This window comes from Gobius niger (genome assembly GCF_951799975.1).
Source record: "Gobius niger genome assembly, chromosome: 3".
NCBI classification, from domain to species: Eukaryota; Metazoa; Chordata; class Actinopteri; order Gobiiformes; family Gobiidae; genus Gobius; species Gobius niger.
In genome coordinates, this window is record NC_136854.1 from 42,200,537 (window position 1) to 42,219,729 (window position 19,193).

The window sequence follows — 19,193 nt, forward strand, 5'->3', positions numbered from 1 at the left end:
CCCGACCCCCGTGATAGGCCCTTGACTATGGTAGGGCCCTGGGCTCCAGCACCTGCTAGCCCATTGGTTAAGCCGGCTCTGAGTGTATGAAGATCTTTTCCCTAATGCCAAAGATCCGGCCCCCAATAATGAGCCTTTAATCCCACCAACGGGTTCCTTTTTGAGCAAGAATTTGGAAAAAGAATTACAGAAAATTTAAACAAAACATGTAACTATCATATAGCCTTCATGCATAAAACCTGCTAACCCTCTATGTGAGAAAACTTGAGAAACCTCGATCTTTTTCATAAATGAGAGTGACAGTGAAAGCTCCTTACGAAGGCGGTGAGGCAGCGTCCGCAGGCGGTGATCTTGAACTCCCCGTACAGGTCCCTGATGGCTCCGGTGGTGAAGAAGCCCTCCACGAGCAGCAGCACTCCGAACACAAAGAAGCCAGCTGCCAGGCCATAGATGATGTACTTCAGGATGTCGATGCTGCAGACGCACAAACACACAATCACACAAACACACAAACACACACACAGGCGCTCGGTCAATACGCAGTGGATGTAATTACTGTTTATGTGAGGACTGGAGTGCCATGTGGGGGCTATTGCTGAGTGTTGGCAGTCAGGAGTAACCACAGAGCGAGATGACAGCCCTCCAGCGCACATCAGCACCCGAGGCCGGGGTTTATTCATTTATTTGTAAGAGGAAACCTGGCCCGATTCCACATTTTCAGAAACCAAAACAAACTGCTGCTCCTTCAGCGGAGAAGTAAAGTCAGAACTACGTCTAAAGCATAATGTAAGTACTAGTATTTTTGACTTTTACCCCACTACATTAGAAGAATAAATATGATACTTTCCACTACATTTCAATAAAAAAAACGTGTAAAACTTGCACTATTTAAAACCTTTTGAGGAACTCTCCAGAACAGCAGGTGGCTCTCTTAATAATTTGAGTAACCTTTAGTTTGATCAGAGTAATACATTTTGTCCTGTAGTGTCTGTACTTTTACTCAAGTAATGAAATAAAATACTTCGACCACTGCTGCCTGATAATGGAGTCTGCATCTCAAATAAAGTAAAATAAAATGAAGCTTATTTTTCATGTGTGCGGAAGCTGCTTTTTTTTGGTAACGTTTTATATCAAGGTGTGCTTGCTACATATTATTATGGTATTAATAAGCTGCTTATTATTCTTTTATCAATGAACATACTAGGCCATTAGCACATTGAGTGCCAAAAACGTAGAAACTAGTTTTTGCATTTTTTTTTAATTGCGAAGCTAGACACTCTAACACACCATATGTGTGATTTTGGTAGCTCTGTGATGAACAGAAGTGAAATAAATGACGATCAAAAACACATCTTAACTTAATATATTAACTTGCTATTGCGTTTCTTTTTCTAGTTTAGTACTGCAGTTTAAACAGCTGTAAACCCGACACTTATCTCTCTAACTCTCTGGAGCGCATTTGACAAAGCAGAGAGATCAAAACAGTTGAGATTTCAACATTTCTCTGAGTTTTTAAATGTTTAAAATCGGTCCAAGGACGACTGAGAAACATCCTGTTAAAGTCCTCAATCCGAGAACCAGGCTGTTTAAATGCACATGAGATGAAAAAGACATCAATAACACACGTGTTTCAAAACGTGTCAACAATGTTGTCCTTGAAAATTGCCTCTTTCTTTAACGTTAGTGTCCGTCCAGAGAGGAGAGAGGAGTTAATCAGAAAGGAGAGAGTTTCATAAAACACACAATATCTCAGTTTCTAGAAAAAAGTCAGTGATTTTGCTCTAAACTAGCCTCTGTTTAGCTTAGATTTCTCAGGGATCGAGTCACGTAGAATTAAACAGTTTTCACCTACGGAGAACTTAGAGTCTCAGCTTTTAAAACGAGCCATAGCCTATGTCTATAGCTATAACATGGAATACGCTGTGGTGCTACAAATATCATGAAAAATGGTCTGGATTGTTGGCACTCAATGTGTTAATGACCCTTATCCCAACTTTAACCTCAACCATAAACCTAACCTGTAACATGAAGAAGATCACTAATTGTTAATACTATACTAATACTTAACGAGCACACCTTAATATAAAGCGATGCCCTTTTTTAAATACAAAAATTGTGTGTAAAAATGTCCCAAATGTTCATAGCGGATAGAGCCAGGTGTGAATGTATGGTTTGATTTTGTTACATATCGGTTAAAAGATTTGCTCAAAGTGATTTTGGATCTTGTTTAGTAGAATGAAAATATATACTGTATGTAAAAATTCGAATACATTGTTCAACACCGGAAACTTTAGAGTCTGTAGGAGCTACTATGGAAAAGCTGTTGCAAGAGTGTAACGAAAACTTTTTTTTTGTCGAGAAAACAGACTAAGGTTTGTACGTCTTTAGCCGCGGGTGTCTCCCGGAAAGGAAATGACCATATTTGGATTACAGCGTGATCTCGGTCGCCTTTCGTGCTACACGTGGATGCCAAACGTGTAAATACTTGTGAATGAATAAGAGTTTCCCACTCTTATTCATTCAAAGGGGGAGTTCAATCTTAGAACTAAGGCATTAATGGAGAACAACATTGACCACTGTGTGAAGCATCAATGTTTACACCTGCCATGCCACGCCTTAAAAGCACATAAACTGTCTACTATGGAAAACTCTTGTATGACTGAGAGCTTTGGTTTTTCTGCCTCTTCCACCTGTTGCGACACAAATAACACAAAGTCCGTCAGACACTCACATGGTGAAGACGTCGATGTTGTCTCCCGGGGCTCGGATCACCTCGAAGTAGTTCTGGAGGATGGTCACGGTGCCGCTGAGGGCCTCGTGTCCGCAGCCACAGAACAGAGCCACGCCCATGTACAGCAGGATGGTGGCGATGAGCGAGGCCCAGGGCAGCGAGCCCACGCACCGCTCGCAGCACTCCTTACAGCCTGCGGAGGGAGGGGACAGAAGGGGGGGGGGTTAAACTCGGCCTGAGACGGAGACCAGGTCCGGAGCCGTCACACAGATACGGGTTACACGTCACTCAGACACATTCAGTCCAGTGTTTAGAGCAGGGGGGCCCAAACTTTTTGTCTCCGAGGGTCAAAATGAAAAAGTGCCTGTGGGTCGCGGGCCAAACACAGCGATGTCAAGCACGAAAAACACATTTAACTGCAAATAACATGCTATATTAAAACAAATGGTAGCTATGACAATTGTAGCATTTAGTGCAAAAAAAAAAAACACCTGTATCTGCAGCACCTACAGTAACTTTACCTCATTCGTTAAACCCCTTAACTCCCACCTGAACCGAGCACATTTTCTCCAGTCCAGTCCAAAAGCTTCTAGAAAAAAAGGTGTGAAAATTGCAACAAAACTGAGACGAAAACAATGATGGAAATGTGAGAAAAAAGTGGGAAAACATTGACAAAAAAGTGACGAAAAAAATGACAAAAATGTGACAAAAAAATGACCAAAATGTGACAAAAAAATGACAAAAAAAGACAAAAATGTGACAAAAAAATGACAAAAAATTGATAAAAAATTGACAAAAATGTGGTTAAAAATGGAAGAAAAAATGACATAAATGTGACAAAAAATGACAAAAATGTGATAAAAAAATGACAAAAAAATTACAAAAATTTGCTAAAAAATGACAGAAATGTGACAAAAAAGTGAGAAAACATGACAAAAAAATTGAAAGTGTCAAAAATGTCACAAGAAATTGACAAAAAATAGTCAAAAAAAAATGACAGAAATGTGACAAAAAAATGACCAAAATGTGACAAAAAAATGACCAAAATGTGACAAACAAATGACAAAAAAAGACAAAAAAAAATGACAAAAATCTGACAAACAAATGACAGAAATGTGACAAAAAATGACAAAAAAATGACAAAAATGTGATAAAAAAAATGACGAAAAAATGACAAAAATGTGACCAAAAAATGACAAAAATGTGACAAAAAATGACAAAAATGTGACAAAAAAATGACAAAAATGTGACAAAAATGTGATAAAAATTGACAAAAATGTGACAAGAAAATGAGGGGCTGAATGTGTTGCTGAGAGTCCACTGAACACAGAGAGGTGAAAAATATGACCGACAGTATTTGTATGCGAAAGCTATGGCCTCGGAGATGCAGACACAAGGGGGGCGGAGCCAAATATGGCTCTTTAGAGCTTAAGGGGCGAGTCAAATCAATCCATAAAGCATCGATATAATCATTCAGTCACAACATCATGAAGAGACTTGGAGCTAGAGGTCGACCGAAGCCAATATTCACCACCGATATTTTCATAATCCTGTGTATGACGTTTCTAAACTGTAAAATGTGTGACGTCCCATTAAAATAAAGGACTTTTATTAATCAGAGTTCCTCGGATCCTCTCTCTTTAATGTGTCAGTTGAACTATGACAGCAGATGGCACTTTATTATGGGCGTATTGCTGGGTTGCAGGTTCTAGAATGTGATGATGTCATTGGGCCCAGCGGGGGGCAGGAGCCAGTTTTTCCTATTAACAGCATTACACTTTCACAAGTCGTAGCTTAAAAGAAAATGTATGAATTAGAAAAATTATCATTAATATCAATCACTGGGTCCATGATCTCTCTGTACAAGACCAAAAATTTCCTCAAAAACAAAATAATTTTTCCTCCATACAATAGCATTGGCCTTTAGAACGCTGTGATGTCACCTGCAACCCAGCAATAGGGCTGATTTATTCAGGATGTCAAGTCGGTTCTTCAAACGGAGCTTGTGTGAAAGACAAAAATCAGCAGGTTCCAAAACAACAACGGTAAAATATATGAAATAACCTCAGAGGTGAACACACGGATTTTCTCAGCTCCCAGAGGCCTTGGACGTTGTGGCAGCTCTATCAAGTTTGATTAGAAGATAGCTGCTGTTGTAATAAACCCATATCACAGACGCCAGTGTAACAAACAAACCAAAAAAAAACGACGAGGGTCAGAATCAAACAAACTAATGCATATGAGTCTGGTAGGGATGTCCCCCTTTTTCTGTCTTACAGTGTAATATACTTTGGCCTTTCCCCTCAATCTGAGAGAGAAAGATGGAGCCCTCTTCAACTGGCCCGCTCTACACCCGGCTCTTTAACGCACCACTCGATGTAGGGGTCACATCATACACTGTACATAATAAAACATATATAAATGATAATAATACATTAAAAATGCACATAGATTCAAATTGTGTTGAGCCTGGTAATGACAACTGGAGCAACAAGAACACGGACTATAATACGTGCATTAATGTGCCCTTATGTCATGAAAACTAGTGAACGTGGCTGATATTTGGCATTGGAAACTGAAAGGAATATATGAACGGTCGCTTTGTTACTTGCTTTGTAGCGATCTTGCAGGAAATAGTAATAGTGTAATAGTGTTTGGTTCTGTTATTATGTGAATAGCTCAAACAGCGGTTGTGAGTCAAAAAGCTGTTCTGAAAGGAAACGAGTTCTTCATTTTTTGTTTTGTTTTCTTTGCTGTTGTTCCTTGTTGTTGTTTTGTTTACACTGATTGTACTATGAGAAATGAAAAGTTCATCATTTTGAGTTGGGGGCAGGCGCTCATAAGCTTTTGCTTCAGCCTACTCCTTTTGAGCAAAATGTATGCTCAAATAAATAAATAAATAAATAAATAAAGATGGAGCGGGGGGGGGATATATATATATAGAGAGAGAGATCAGCTGCAGGGTTATGGACAGAAGCTAAAGCCACTATACCTTCATTACTTCACTAAAAGTAAAGAAACGACTGATCAAATATTAATCCAATGAAAATAAAAGTTGCTCAGTCAAATCAGGTTAGAAATCTAGGAGTAATCATGGACCTGAACTTTAACTAGGGCGGCAACTAACGATTATTTTGGAGTCGATTAATCTATGGATTATTTCTACGATTAATCGAGTAATCGCTTGGCTGTGAATGGTGTTATGTAGGAACACTCTTTTTAATCACATATAGCTTAAAGGAACAGTTCACCATTCTTCCATCCTGAGATACGTTTTCACCGGAGCTTAGACGAGTTGATGCGTACCCGTCTTGGTCTTTGTGCGTGCCCTCACTCGCGCAAAATGATTGAAGATGTCGGTAGCGTTTGGACTCTACCAATGTATTCCAATGGCTCCAAAACGGGGGTGAAGTTGGAAGCTACTACGCTCTTCCACAGGCACAGACAAAGACCAGACAGGTGCGCATCAGCTCGTCTCAGCTCAGGTAAGAACATATCTCAGCGTGGAAAAAACTGTGAACTATTCCTTTAAGTGGCGATGCTTGAAGACGTGTTGATGGAGTAAACTAAAGGGAAATGTTTGTTGGAGGCTCTTTACAATGTACAAAACACTACAGACCCTAACTGGACAAACAAAGTAGGATTTCATCAAAAATACTACATTTTTATGTCATTTTTGCTCCATTTGAGTCTGTGTGAACCAGAAAACGATTAATCGATGACTAAAATAGTTGTCGTTTCAGCCCTAACTTTAACAACCGCATAAAAAGCAGTAACATCAGCAGCTCTTTATTATCTTAAAACATTGCTTAGATCACAGTTAGAATCAGACTTCGAGAGACTTATCCATGCATCTGTCTCCAGCAGGTTAGACTATTGTTAGAGCTGCAGAACATCCAGAACCAGGAAATACGACCATATTAGTCCAGTGCTTCCTGTCGCTCAGAGAATAGACTTTAAAACAGCTCATGGTTTAGCACTGAAGTCCATCTCTGACATGTTACAGCCGTATGATGAACCATCTCGGGCGCGGAGAACAGGGAGGGGTCTCCTGGGAGGGGTCCTGGCAGAATCACAGACTCCTCCTCCCCAGCTCTGACCTGTTCCTAAAAAGGGCATAAGGGCGGGATCTTCACCGTAGACTCGGCCCTTGCGTGACGTGTAGTTCGGTTGTAGCGGCGCAGCTCCGATGCTAACGGTCCGGACCTCATCAATATACGAGATTTCTAAAATGTTTCTTACGAAAACCAGCCTGGTCCCTTTTAATTATAACTAACCCAGCGTTTTCACGGGAGGAAAATCTAGCTGTAGAAAGTTCCCAAAAATGAGAAACCAGGCTTTAAAGTTGTTTTTAACGTGTCTAAAGTGCAATGTTTTTCAATGGGAGACTATCGGCTATATCAGGGGTGTCCAAACTTTTTTCATGGGGGGCCACACATTGGAGCGTACACGGGGTAAAGGGCCATGGGTCGGTGGTTAGTTCCGCGAAACCTTCCACTAGCAGAGGTTTAAATTGTGCCTCATGCCTTTATTTATGCTTAAAACCTTAATGCCAGCTCTGTATTACAATAAAATGCTAGTTGTTAGGTTAGAATTGTGTAGAATTATTACATATTAAATAAAAAGGACCATCTCTGATAATGTGAACCAATTCAGCAAGAAGCCTGAGGGCCACCAAAAATTGGTCTGAGGGCCACATTTGGCCCGCGGGCCGCACTTTGGATACCCCTGGGCTATATGGAGGTACTACAGCAATGGCGGCCCCTAGTGTTGTGGTCGCAGAGCAGCCAGCGGCCATTGGTTTCCGCTGGCTGCTCTCAGGACCTCCTAGGAGACCTCCCAGGAGACCCCTCCCAGAACAGGTGGTTCCCAGAGTCAGGACTAAACACGGTGAGGCTGCGTTTCAGTTTCACGAAGCTGAAATCTGGAACAGTCTTCATGAGGATGTGAGACAGGCCTCAACTCTGACAATGTTCAAATCCAGGCTGAAAGTATCTGCACTCCTGCCTTTCACTGTGATTGATTCATTTTATGTTGATGTTTTTGTTGATTTTATCTGTTTTCTTGTCAATTTTATGCAACTGTGAAGCACCTTGAACTGCCTTGTGTGTGAGCAGATAAGATAATAAAGAGCTGCTGATGTTACTGCGCTGATGTGGGTGTTTAAGTTCAGGTCTGAGTCCAGGGGCGGACTGGCCATACGTCCATTCTGGACGTATGGCTCTCGGGCCACCGGTCTGGCCTTTCTCCTCTTATCCCCCCGCCTTAACCGAGCTTTACCTAAATCTAAAAGCTTAAAAGAAAAGAATCAAAATAGCGAGGGTGAAATAGAGGATGAAAACGGAACAAAAATGTGCCAGGAAAAGCAACAAAAACCCACAAAGACATGATTAAAAAAAGAGACGAAAACACAACGAAGCAATGGAAAAAAAGCAATGAAAAAAAAAGCCACAAAAACACAAAACGAAAGTGACACAAACGTGACGAAAACACAACGAATACACAACAAAAAAGTGACGAAAATGTGGCGACAACGTGACAAAAAGTTTCAATCACTTGGGCCAGGCTGGTCCAGAGTCCAGGGCCGTTTTTCAGTCTGAGTCCATGATCACTCCGAGATAGTTAAGTAAAAGTACAGTGGCTTTAGCTCGTGTCCATCACCCTGCAGCTGACCTCTCTCACTCCACCCTCCTCCATCTTCCTCTCTCAGATCGAGGGGAAAGGCCGGGGCTCCGGTAAAGGCGCTCTCGCTCCTGAGATTCCCCACACGCCGCATTAATACTGAATGACGTGGCTGCGCTGGGAGGATTCTGACGGATGGAGGCGGCTTTACTGTCACAGCACGGGCTTTGAACCGGAGAGAGTGAAGACACATGTCCGCAGGATCTGACAGCGGGGAATAAATATATCAGCAGCTATAGAGCTCGGGAAAGTGTCATCAAAGCCGCTAGGTATTCTGGGAAAAGGGGGTGCTCAATGATAGTAAACCGACCTTTAAAATGTAAATACTGTCAAATATTGTCAAATAAACGTAATTTACTTCCATTTGAAACGATCTTATTAAGTCTTCTGGGCACAATTTGATAAAAATCTTGATCTTGGCATATTTTATTGTATATCCCGTACGTGCAAATTCCTCACTTTGTAAATATCGCTTGGACTTTTGTTAAATATCGTCATAATGTAATGGAAAGCTCACATCACAATACTTCAGTGACATCATGCACATTATAGATACAGACGACGCCTCTGGAACCGCCCATATATGGTCATGTTTGAAAACAGTTAAGGGGGAAAACAATTTGGAGTAAAATCGAAACTTTCTTTAATTATTCAAAAACTACTGTAACAAATGCAGAATTACTACTTTAGTTTCTACTAAATAAAGATATAATGACATGGGGAGGAGCAAAGTGGTTCAACAGCCCATGAATACATAAATAACGGAGAATGCTAACCTGATGCTACATGTTAGCATCGGGCTAATGCTAACGGTTAGCTAGCGCGAGCTACAACTGCCGTTTTTTGCTGCTGTGAGAAAATATCCATATGGACCCGATTTACACTTGACTTTATTTATGTGATAAAGAAGTTCCACCAGAAAATGGCTGAAAAGAGGGAAAATTGTGTTTCTCTAAAGATTCTATTTTCCCTCTCGGCAAAGCCACGCCCCCTTTTATGACAAGATGGCGTCTGTATCTATGAGGCTTCTGTTCTGCACTACTTGTCGACGGTGGACAGGAGTTCTGCAGGGCTCTGTCCTGGATTTACAAACACAATGAGTTTGTTGCATTTCCATTAGTGCAGCTTTGGCTACACTATTAAAATACTTAATTCCACTAAATGTTTTTTTCCTGCTGTTTTGTGCCTCGTGTGTTTGGTGCATCGCTCAGTTCAGTTAAACACAAATGTTAATGACTTTAAAAGCTGGTCTTTATATAATATTATATTGGTGTTTCCAGCTTTGAGGCTCATTTGTCAAAACCAAAAGGACTTTTCAACACACACAAAATGTCAGCCTGAGTTACATTAGTACAGGGGTCACCAACGTGGTGCCCGCGGGCACCCAGGGGCCCTTTGGGGCATGTGTCCAGTAGCCCTTGGGACTTTTTCTAAAGTGTAAAACACTTCATTTTCTTGAATCTAATTCTTAAAATTACAGTTATTTCGGTTCTTGTGACTCGGTATGAGTTTAAAATAAAGCTCAATATCCTATAAGTGAACAGTGTACGTTTAAGTCTTTAGGATTTGTTTTTAACTGGTAGCCCTCGAACAACTTAATGCTCTTAAAGTAGCCCTCAGCTGAAATAAGGTTGGTGACCCCTGCATTAGTAAATAACTTTTGGAAATGCTTTGGAACTTGTACTTTCCTTTTCTTTTCACTTTAGGCCAAGTCTTGCACTTCATTATTGATTACTACTGGATTCAAATACGAATCGTCTCATATTGTATTTGTATTTTTGGTCGGGACAGTGCATGTCAAAGGGGCTAGATGCAAGTTTTGTGATTTCATGCTCAATGCTGCCACCTCAGGCCTTACACGTAACTGCAGCTTCTATATCAAGCTCATGCATGACGGCACTTCAGACCCAGTGACAGTGCAGGGTTTTAGAGGCAGTTGTGGTGAACAGGTCTGGTCTCTTATGCACATTAGGACATGTCTGGAACATATAGGGGGAGGAAACTAGACAATCCGTATAGTCCCTTTAATGAACATACGCTGGATTGTAGCCTTCCCTTCATCATCCCACACTCACCCTCTCAAACACACTCCCATTCATCTATTGTGCATGTAACAACAGTAGGGGCCGCCATTGCTGTAGCACCTCCATATAGCCGATAGTCTCCCATTGAAAAACATTGCACTTCAGACACGTTAAAAACAACTTTAAAGCCTAGTTTCTAATTTTTGGGATCTTTCTACAGCTAGATTTTCCTCCCGTGAAAACGCTGGGCTAGTTATAATTAAAGGGACCAGGCAGAATCCGGACTGTTAGCATCGGATACTGTTAGCATCGGAGCTGCGCCGCTACGACCGAACTACACGTCACGCAAGGGCGGAGTCTACGGTGAAGATCCCGCCCTCATGCCCTTTTTAGGAACAGGTCAGAGCTGGGGGAGGAGGAGTCTGTGATTCTGCCTGGATTTTCCCCTCGAACGTGCCCATTGTGGCAAACGGGGAGGAGTCGTCTGTTCATTTTTACAGTATATGGGGGAGAACATGCAAACTGCACACAGAAAGGCTCCATCCAGGCGGGAATCGAACCAGGGACCTTCTCGCTGTGAAGAACTCGTCCCAGCCCGAGTGAATTATAGGCGAAATATTGCACTTACAAAGCAATATTATTAAAAATTGCACTTAAGCGAATGCACTGCCTGACCCATGTCAAAAATAAAAGGCCACACTCTGGTGGGGCTGTGCAATTAATCGAAATTCGATTACGATTTCGATTACAATCGATTATAATTTTTTTTTTTTTTCAATTTTTTTTTTAATTTTTTTATTGATTTTTTTTCACATTTTTTTTTTTTTTTGCAGAGCAGACTTGCGTTATTTCTCGGCGCTGGGATTATTTCCCCTTCGCTTTTCACGTGCCACGGCTCACGCTTTTGTCTGACATAAAAACAAACGGCGCTGTGTGATGATGTCATCAGGCCGCACTTGCTCAGTTTACTTGCGCAGGTGTGAGGGCTGGCCAGCAGGGGGCAGGTGTGAAACAGGGACCTCTCTCTTTAATCATTTGTACTTTTATGACTGTCCAGAAAACATAAAATATCATCATAGTGTTTTGATTAATAAATAAATTAATCCTGACGCTCTGCAACCCTTTCAGAGCCCGGCGGGGGGGAAATCCCTTTAAGAGGCTTTGGACGCAGATTTGTGTCCCCGTAACATCCATTTCAGACAGAGCCACCACCACGAGCCATTAACGAGAAAACGTATGTCACCGTTTCTGACGCCCCGTGAACCTGGCGTCGAGCGCGGCTTTCCAACATCAGGGCGAGGAATAAACCAGAGGATTTTGAAGTCGAGCTGCTCAGTATCACAGTATCACTAAACTAACACTAAAGCACAGTGAAGCCAGAGTTTAGGGAATTCGAGTCCCACGAATGTATCATATTATTGTAGGGCTGTGCAATTAATCGAAATTCGATTACGATTTCGATTACAACAGTAAACGATTACAAAATTAGCATAATCGCAAAAAAACGATTATGATATTTGTTTTCATATTTTTTTTTTCTAATTTTTTTTTTCAATTTTTTAATTTTTTAATTTTTGTCTTTTTCTGCTGGATTTTTGTCACTTTTTTGATGGAATTTTGTCACTTTTTTGCTGGATTTTTGTCACGTTTTTGATGGATTTTCGTCTTTTTTCTGCTGGATTTTTGTCTTTTTTTCTGCTGGATTTTTGTCACTTTTTTGCTGGATTTTTGTCACGTTTTTGTTGGATTTTTGTCTTTTTTTTCTGCTGGATTTTTGTCACTTTTTTGATGGAATTTTGTCACTTTTTTGATGGATTTTTGTCACGTTTTTGATGGATTTTCGTCTTTTTTCTGCTGGATTTTTGTCTTTTTTTTGATGGATTTTTGTCACTTTTCTGCTGGATTTTTGTAATGTTTTTGATGGAATTTTGTCACTTTTTTGCTGGATTTTTGTCACGTTTTTGATGGATTTTCGTCTTTTTTCTGCTGGATTTTTGTCTTTTTTTTGCTGGATTTTTGTCACGTTTTTGTTGGATTTTTGTCTTTTTTTTCTGCTGGATTTTTGTCACTTTTTTGATGGAATTTTGTCACTTTTTTGATGGATTTTTGTCACTTTTTTGATGGATTTTTGTCACGTTTTTGATGGATTTTCGTCTTTTTTCTGCTGGATTTTTGTCTTTTTTTTTATGGATTTTTGTCACTTTTCTGCTGGATTTTTGTAATTTTTTTGATGGAATTTTGTCACTTATTTGATGGATTTTTGTCACTTTTTTGATGGATTTTTGTCTTTTTTTTATGGATTTTTGACTTTTTCTGCTGGATTTTTGTCTTTTTTTGATGGATTTTTTTAAAGGCAACAAATAATCGTTTGAATAATCGTGATTTCAATTATGACAAAAATAATCGTGATTATTATTTTTTCAATAATCGAGCAGCCCTATATTATTGTGTTATTTCCCACGACCGAAGCCGAAAAACACGTAATGTCATTGAAATGGCCATTGGAGCTTTGAACTCTGGGACATGTTTTCTCCATAGGTGACGGAGCAGAGCAACATTCAGGAGGGAGCGGCTTTTACAGAGATGTTGAGACGTCAGCCCCGCCACAGTTTGATTTAACACGAAGCAACATGACGACAGCGAACGCACCGTGAGAAGGTTTTCTATAAGGCAACGAAAAACAAGGAAAGGTCCAAAAGTTACAGGACATTTTACCAGTTACTGTAAGACTATGAACGACATTCTAGGACTAAGAAGTTATTCTATAGTATTGATTTACATGGAGACCAACAATCTGATCATAATCTGATTTCTGGAGGTCTCAGATTATCGACGTGACATGATCTGATTTACTGTAAATGATCTGATTTCTTCCTGATCTTTCACACGTGTGCCTGAACTAACCAGGAAAATCCAGCACAAAGGACCAAATATACAAAGATTGTAAGATATAATAAAAATACTAAATGCATCTTTTATAAAAAATGAAAAATAATCACAAAACTCGTCCATGAAATAAGTCTTGAATGAGTTTGCAGGGTAAATGTGGTCTCGGCTGTTGCACATATGCAGAACGTCACAACCGCCACAGTGTTGTGAGTTCGAGTCCCAGTTCTCATTATTCACTGAATTGTCTCTCCATTCTCAACATGCTTACATTTTTAACAGAAGTTAAAGCACAGTTTGTGCTATTTGTGTTTTGAAACAAACAGTGAGCCGGATTTGAACCCTGACCTTTGAGTCACCACCTGTGCGTATCTTCAGCACTGAGCACAAGACACTGGACAGATGTTTGACTCTAGGTCCAAATATGGATGTCAGTCATTCTCATGAACCTGCAGAACCACCTGGTAGTTCTGCAGGTTCAGAACTAGATGGTTCTGGCTCATGGAGTTCATGTTCTACATGCACACGGGCCAGTGCTTGTAGAACTCCGGGTTCTACATACACTGGCTCGTGTAGAACCCGGAGTTTTGTATTCTCTGATTTCTGAAGAGAATGTGAACACATGCAGATCAGATTTCTTCAGTTATCTGATTTCTCAGACCATGTAAACGTAGCCACTGTGTTGTTGATTTTGAAACATTTCACTCCATAATTAGATTGAATTAAGGCCGGGTTAAAACAGCAACACTGGAAAGAAAAAAGCCATCTGTCTAAAATCAAACTTAAAGTACATATGGCAGGTTTTAATACTTTTTAGATGGATACCATCTGTTGTAAGCAATAATTATCATTTTATTTAAGTGAAGCAGCATTTTAATGACGAAATGTTGGGCAGAGAAGATTTTTATTTGTGTACAATAGTTCATTTCCCATTTTGATTAGATTAGATTTGGAATAACTTATTGCCAATGGAACAAGAAAGGTTTATCTTTCCTTATACTTTTCTGTTCAAGCACATTTGAAGCAGTGCATCCGTGATAATAGTGTGAAAGTCCTTTCATCCACATCATTCTAAATATTGTCTCCACTTCAGCCCTTTATGAGTCTTTACGAGAGAAGACGCTAGACTTTGTGACAGTGTTTGCTTCATGTGGAAAAGTCCAGCTGTTACATTAAAGACACATTAACTCAGCATTTTACCAAAGTTACAACAATATAATTAGCTACAGTGGTGACTCAAAATTAGCATAACTTGACTTTTCAAGCACTTTTTAAGCAATTTCTCTAAGATGATGTGACATTTTTTCCAGTGTAGCTGTGAGCCAAAAGCAAAATTAATTAAAGAAATTAGGAGAAATATTTATATTCAAAAGCAAATTACACCCTGAGGCAACGTTTGAGCAATAAACAATATACAATTCTATCCAAAGCTGCTTTTAAATGTGTTTTAGAGCCAAGCTGATGTGTTTCTGATGTAAGTTATGCTGTAAAAATTGTCTCATTTATTCGATTTTGTAATGGCCAGAGACTGAAAAACACTGTCTCTTCAATAACTAATGTCATAAAATGTAAAAATCTGCTTCAAACTGTGCACGTGCAGACGTTCAAACCGCCACAAAAAAAGTGCATCTTTTGGGATCCTGAGATGATGAAACATTTAGTGGCCTTAAAAACTCTAAATGTGTATCTGGCCAGACCGGGTTTGAACGGTGGGGGAACCGTGGCTTCATTTATAATTTACGCTGAAGAAGCTCTGGCCGATGCTGATTTATTTTTCATGCTGGGTTCGGATGATGTCACAGCGTTTGGATTTCAGTTAAATACTACGCTGACAGAAAATACGAAGGGACAGAGGGATATTGTTCATCCAATTACACAATGGAGATCATTTTTAACTCAAACTTGGCTGTAAATACTGTTTAAGTGTTGCTAGCCCGCAGTTAGCTTTGCCCGTTAGCCTGTTAGCTTCTCCTTCGTGATTCCATTAGTGTGTAATTGGACAATAGTTCACATGTGCTGGAGGAGAAGACAAACAACTCTGTGACAGTTTTTGTTTAATGTGGATTCCTTCAGTAATGAGTGAGATATTAACCAAAAAACAAACAACAAATCTGCAGTTCGCCGGTTACCATAGTTACCACTGAATCTTCAGTTGCTCCACCTCAATTTTTAACTATACAGACGGCATCTCTGGACTCGCCCATATATGGTCATGTTTTAAAACAGTTAAGGGGGAAAACAATTTGGAGAAAAATCTAAACTTTTTCTAATTATTCAAAAACTACTTTAACAAACGGTGAATTATGAACATAGTTTCTACTAAATAAAGATACAAAGACATGGGGAGGAGCAAAGTGGTTCAACAGCCCATAAATACATGAATAACGGAGAATGCTAACATGATGCTACATATTAGCATCGTGCTAATGCTAACGGTTAGCTAGCGCTAGCTACGTCTGCTGTTTTTTCACTTCTACTGAACAATCTGCTGTGAGAAAATATCCACATGGGCCCGATTTACATTTGACTTTATTTATGTGATAAATAAGTTGATATTCCACCAGAAAATGGGGCGTGGCTTCGCCGAGGGGGAAAATAGAATCTTTACAGAAACACAATTTTCCCTCTTTTTAGCCATTTTCTGGTGGAATATGAACTCATTTATCACACAAATAAAGTCCAGTGTAAATCGGGCCCATATGGATGTTTTCTCACAGCAGATTGTTCTGTAGAAGTGAAAAAACGGCAGTTGTAGCTAGCGCTAACTAACCGTTAGCATTAGCCCGATGCTAACATGTAGCATCAAGTTAGCATTCTCCGTTATTCATGTATTTATGGGCTGTTGAACCACTTTGCTCCTCCCCATGTCTTTGTTTCATTATTTAGTAGAAACTATATTCATAATTCAGCATTTGTTACAGTAGTTTTTTTTTAGTTTTTTTTTTGAAAACTGTTTTCCCCCTTAACTGTTTTCAAAAATGACCATATATGGGCGAGTCCAGAGATGCCGTCTGTATCTATGGGCTCTTTAGGATGCAGTGATGTCACGTGAACGCGACCTATCACCATCAGCATTAAACGTCCTAATTCAAGCACTTTTCAAGCCATTTTACGAGAGAAGATCAGAGATTCTTTCACCCAAACTGGGCTCGAACTCGGACGTCGCTCCTCTGCCTCCACAGTTTTCAGATAATGTTGGGGGATGGGGGGATGGGGGGGGGGGTGGATTTCCCGTTCTCATCGTTTGATTCCCAACTCCCCGTCCCTCGTCCCGTCATCGGACTCGTCACCATCCCCGCGCTTCCCCCGTCCCTCCATGTTGCGGCTCCCTCTCCCTTCCGCCGCTCCAGTCGCTTGCCTGACCCACTTTGCCCGTAGCGTCGCCATGGCAACTGCAGCAGAGCATTACATCGTCTCCTACATCGTCTGCTCTCCTCCTCCCATCCCCTTTTCCCCTGCATGTTTTATTCCCCCTTCATTTTCTCCACACCCTTTCTCCGACAAAGACATCACCCGTAAAAAAAAAAAAAATCCTGCTTTTCCTCTTTCTTTCTTTGCGTGTGCGGACATTTCTCACGTCCCCCCCTGAAAACACAGAGAGCAAAGAAGATGGCTGCTCGTCGTCGGAGAGAGGGGTTGGGAAGGTACCATTTTGCGGCGGCTCCATTTGCAAGCTGCTCACACGCTCGCACGCCCGCCGGCTCGCGCTTTCTCATTTATTCATTTCAGGAGAGAAAAAGATGCAGCCGCGAGATCTTTACAGGAGCACCGTCTTAATCCCAGACACTTTCTCAGCGAAGGCGAGACAGGAAACATGAGGAACACATGTGCTGCAAGTGGTTTTATGTTCCTGTTTAGATTTATGGCTTTATTACTGGTTGTTGATGATATTAGTTACAAAGGATCTTGCTTAGTTTTTCAATAAGTGGAAAATGTGGAAACTATTTCTCTTAAGCCCCGCCTGAAACGAGCACATTTTCTCCAGTTTGGCTTTACAAAGAGCGACAAAAATGAGACGTAAACGGGGATGAAAATGCAATCGAAAAGGTGACAAAAGAGCAACAGAAAAGCCTAAAAAGAAGGACCAAAAAATGACGAAATTGCGATGAAAAAGTGGCAAAAATGTGACAAAAACGGGGAAAAATTGGGATGAAAAAGTGACAAACATGCAGAAAAGAAAAAGACAATAGAGGGCAAACAAAAAAGCGGCAAAAACATGGTGAAAACGTGACAAAAAGCAACAAAAGAACATATAAAAAAGTTACAAAAATGCGCCTAGAAAGCAACATAAAAAACCTACAAGAAGCCAGAAAAAAAGTGACAAAAAGATCAGTTTTATAGGTCTTAGCTTTCAAATGAGGCGTTATACACTGGCCAGAAACTGTGAGCTCCAGTCGAGAAGCTTTTAGATTTGGGTAGAGTTGAACTGGAGAAAATACCATTGGTTGAATACCTAGAGGAGAGATGTTTGTTAAAGGAACATGCCACCGTTTTTACAGACTAAGATATGATCTTACCTGAGCTTAGACGAGTTCATGTGTACCTGTCTGATCTTCACGTAAACACAGCACTTAGCACGTTAGCATTTAGCCTCTCCCTCTCTCCTCTATAGCTCCGAACCAGGTGAAGATAGAAGCTACCAAGCTCTCGTCTAGGCTCAGGTAAGAACATATCTCAGTATGGAAAAACGGTGGCCTGTTCCTTTAAAGGGGTTAGATGCAAGTTAGCCATTTTATGCTCACTACTGCCACCTCAGGTCTTACGTGTAACTGCAGCTTCTACATTAAGCTCGTGCATGACGGCACTTCAGACCCGAAGTAACACCTTTCTGAGTGACAGTGCAGGATTTTAGAGGCAGTTGTGGTGAACAGGTCTGAGTTCATTCTACACATTAGGACATGGCTGGAACATGTAGGGGAAAATACTAAGTTTTAACATATTTAAACTCCGTACAGTCCCTTTAAGAAAACATTTCAAACAAACATAGACCATGAGATTTTGTGTTTCTGTTCTCTTCCACCTAAAGAGAATATATAAAAGTGTGACACACCCTGAGCACTGGTTCGTTTTAAGACTCTGTCAACTTATTTGAATGTAAATAATGTCCGACTGTGTCAAAATGTGTCAAAACAAGACTTAGAAATAGTAAGTCAGGACCAAAACAAGGCTGAGACGCAACTAAACGACGAGAACATAATTAAAGCTCCCATTTGTTTGTATTTTATGTTGTGTTGGCAAAAAATGTCTTCAAGGGCTGTCATGATAATTACTATATCGACTTATCGTCCAATAAACTATACATTTTTGGTCTTTTTTCCCCATTTTTCTCATGTAGTACTTTACTTTTTACCCAAAGTAAGTTGTGTTTCATTGTTTTCCATGTTTATTGTAGGGTGTTAAGCCTTTTCTGTCATTTTGAAGCTTCAGAGTGAGTTTCTGAGGCATAAAAAGGTCTTCAATAACATCATTTCTCACAGTATTTTCCTGCTTTAATAACCGGAGCTTCAGGTTTTGTTCTGGTGACAGGCCGATGGCTTCCTCTCACATTAACGCTGACGTTAAGCTGTAAACCGAAACGTCTTTCCGCCTCCTGCCTCGGTCATTTGTAAACTCGTCATGTCGCTTCAGTCCACGCCCCGCCCCCTCCTCGCCGTAATCCTCGTCATATTTCCATATTTGGGCGTGAGACGCGGAGCGCCCAGTGACCTGTTAAAATGTGGGGCAGAGGCTGCGAGCGCCAGGCCTCCCTTTGTTTAACACAGAAGGGCGTTTTCTGATTAAATATTACATAAAAAGCAACATATTTACGGGCCGTTTGTGGCGCTCAGTCAGTCCACGGGGAAAATACGCTCGATCTGGCGTCCGTTTGA

At 40.5% G+C, this 19,193-nt stretch overlaps 1 protein-coding gene across 1 annotated transcript in view; it reads right to left on the reverse strand.

Moving 5' to 3' along the window:
• LOC306960881 (neuronal membrane glycoprotein M6-a-like) overlaps nucleotides 1-19,193 on the reverse strand; it is a 72,198-nt gene that overhangs the window by 25,309 nt on the left and 27,696 nt on the right. The window contains exons 2-3 of the mRNA XM_079553483.1: nucleotides 2,732-2,924; nucleotides 318-474 (exon numbers count right to left, since the gene is read on the reverse strand). Coding sequence (XP_079409609.1) covers nucleotides 318-474; nucleotides 2,732-2,924 — 350 coding nt within the window. The remainder of the gene's footprint in view (nucleotides 1-317; nucleotides 475-2,731; nucleotides 2,925-19,193) is intronic.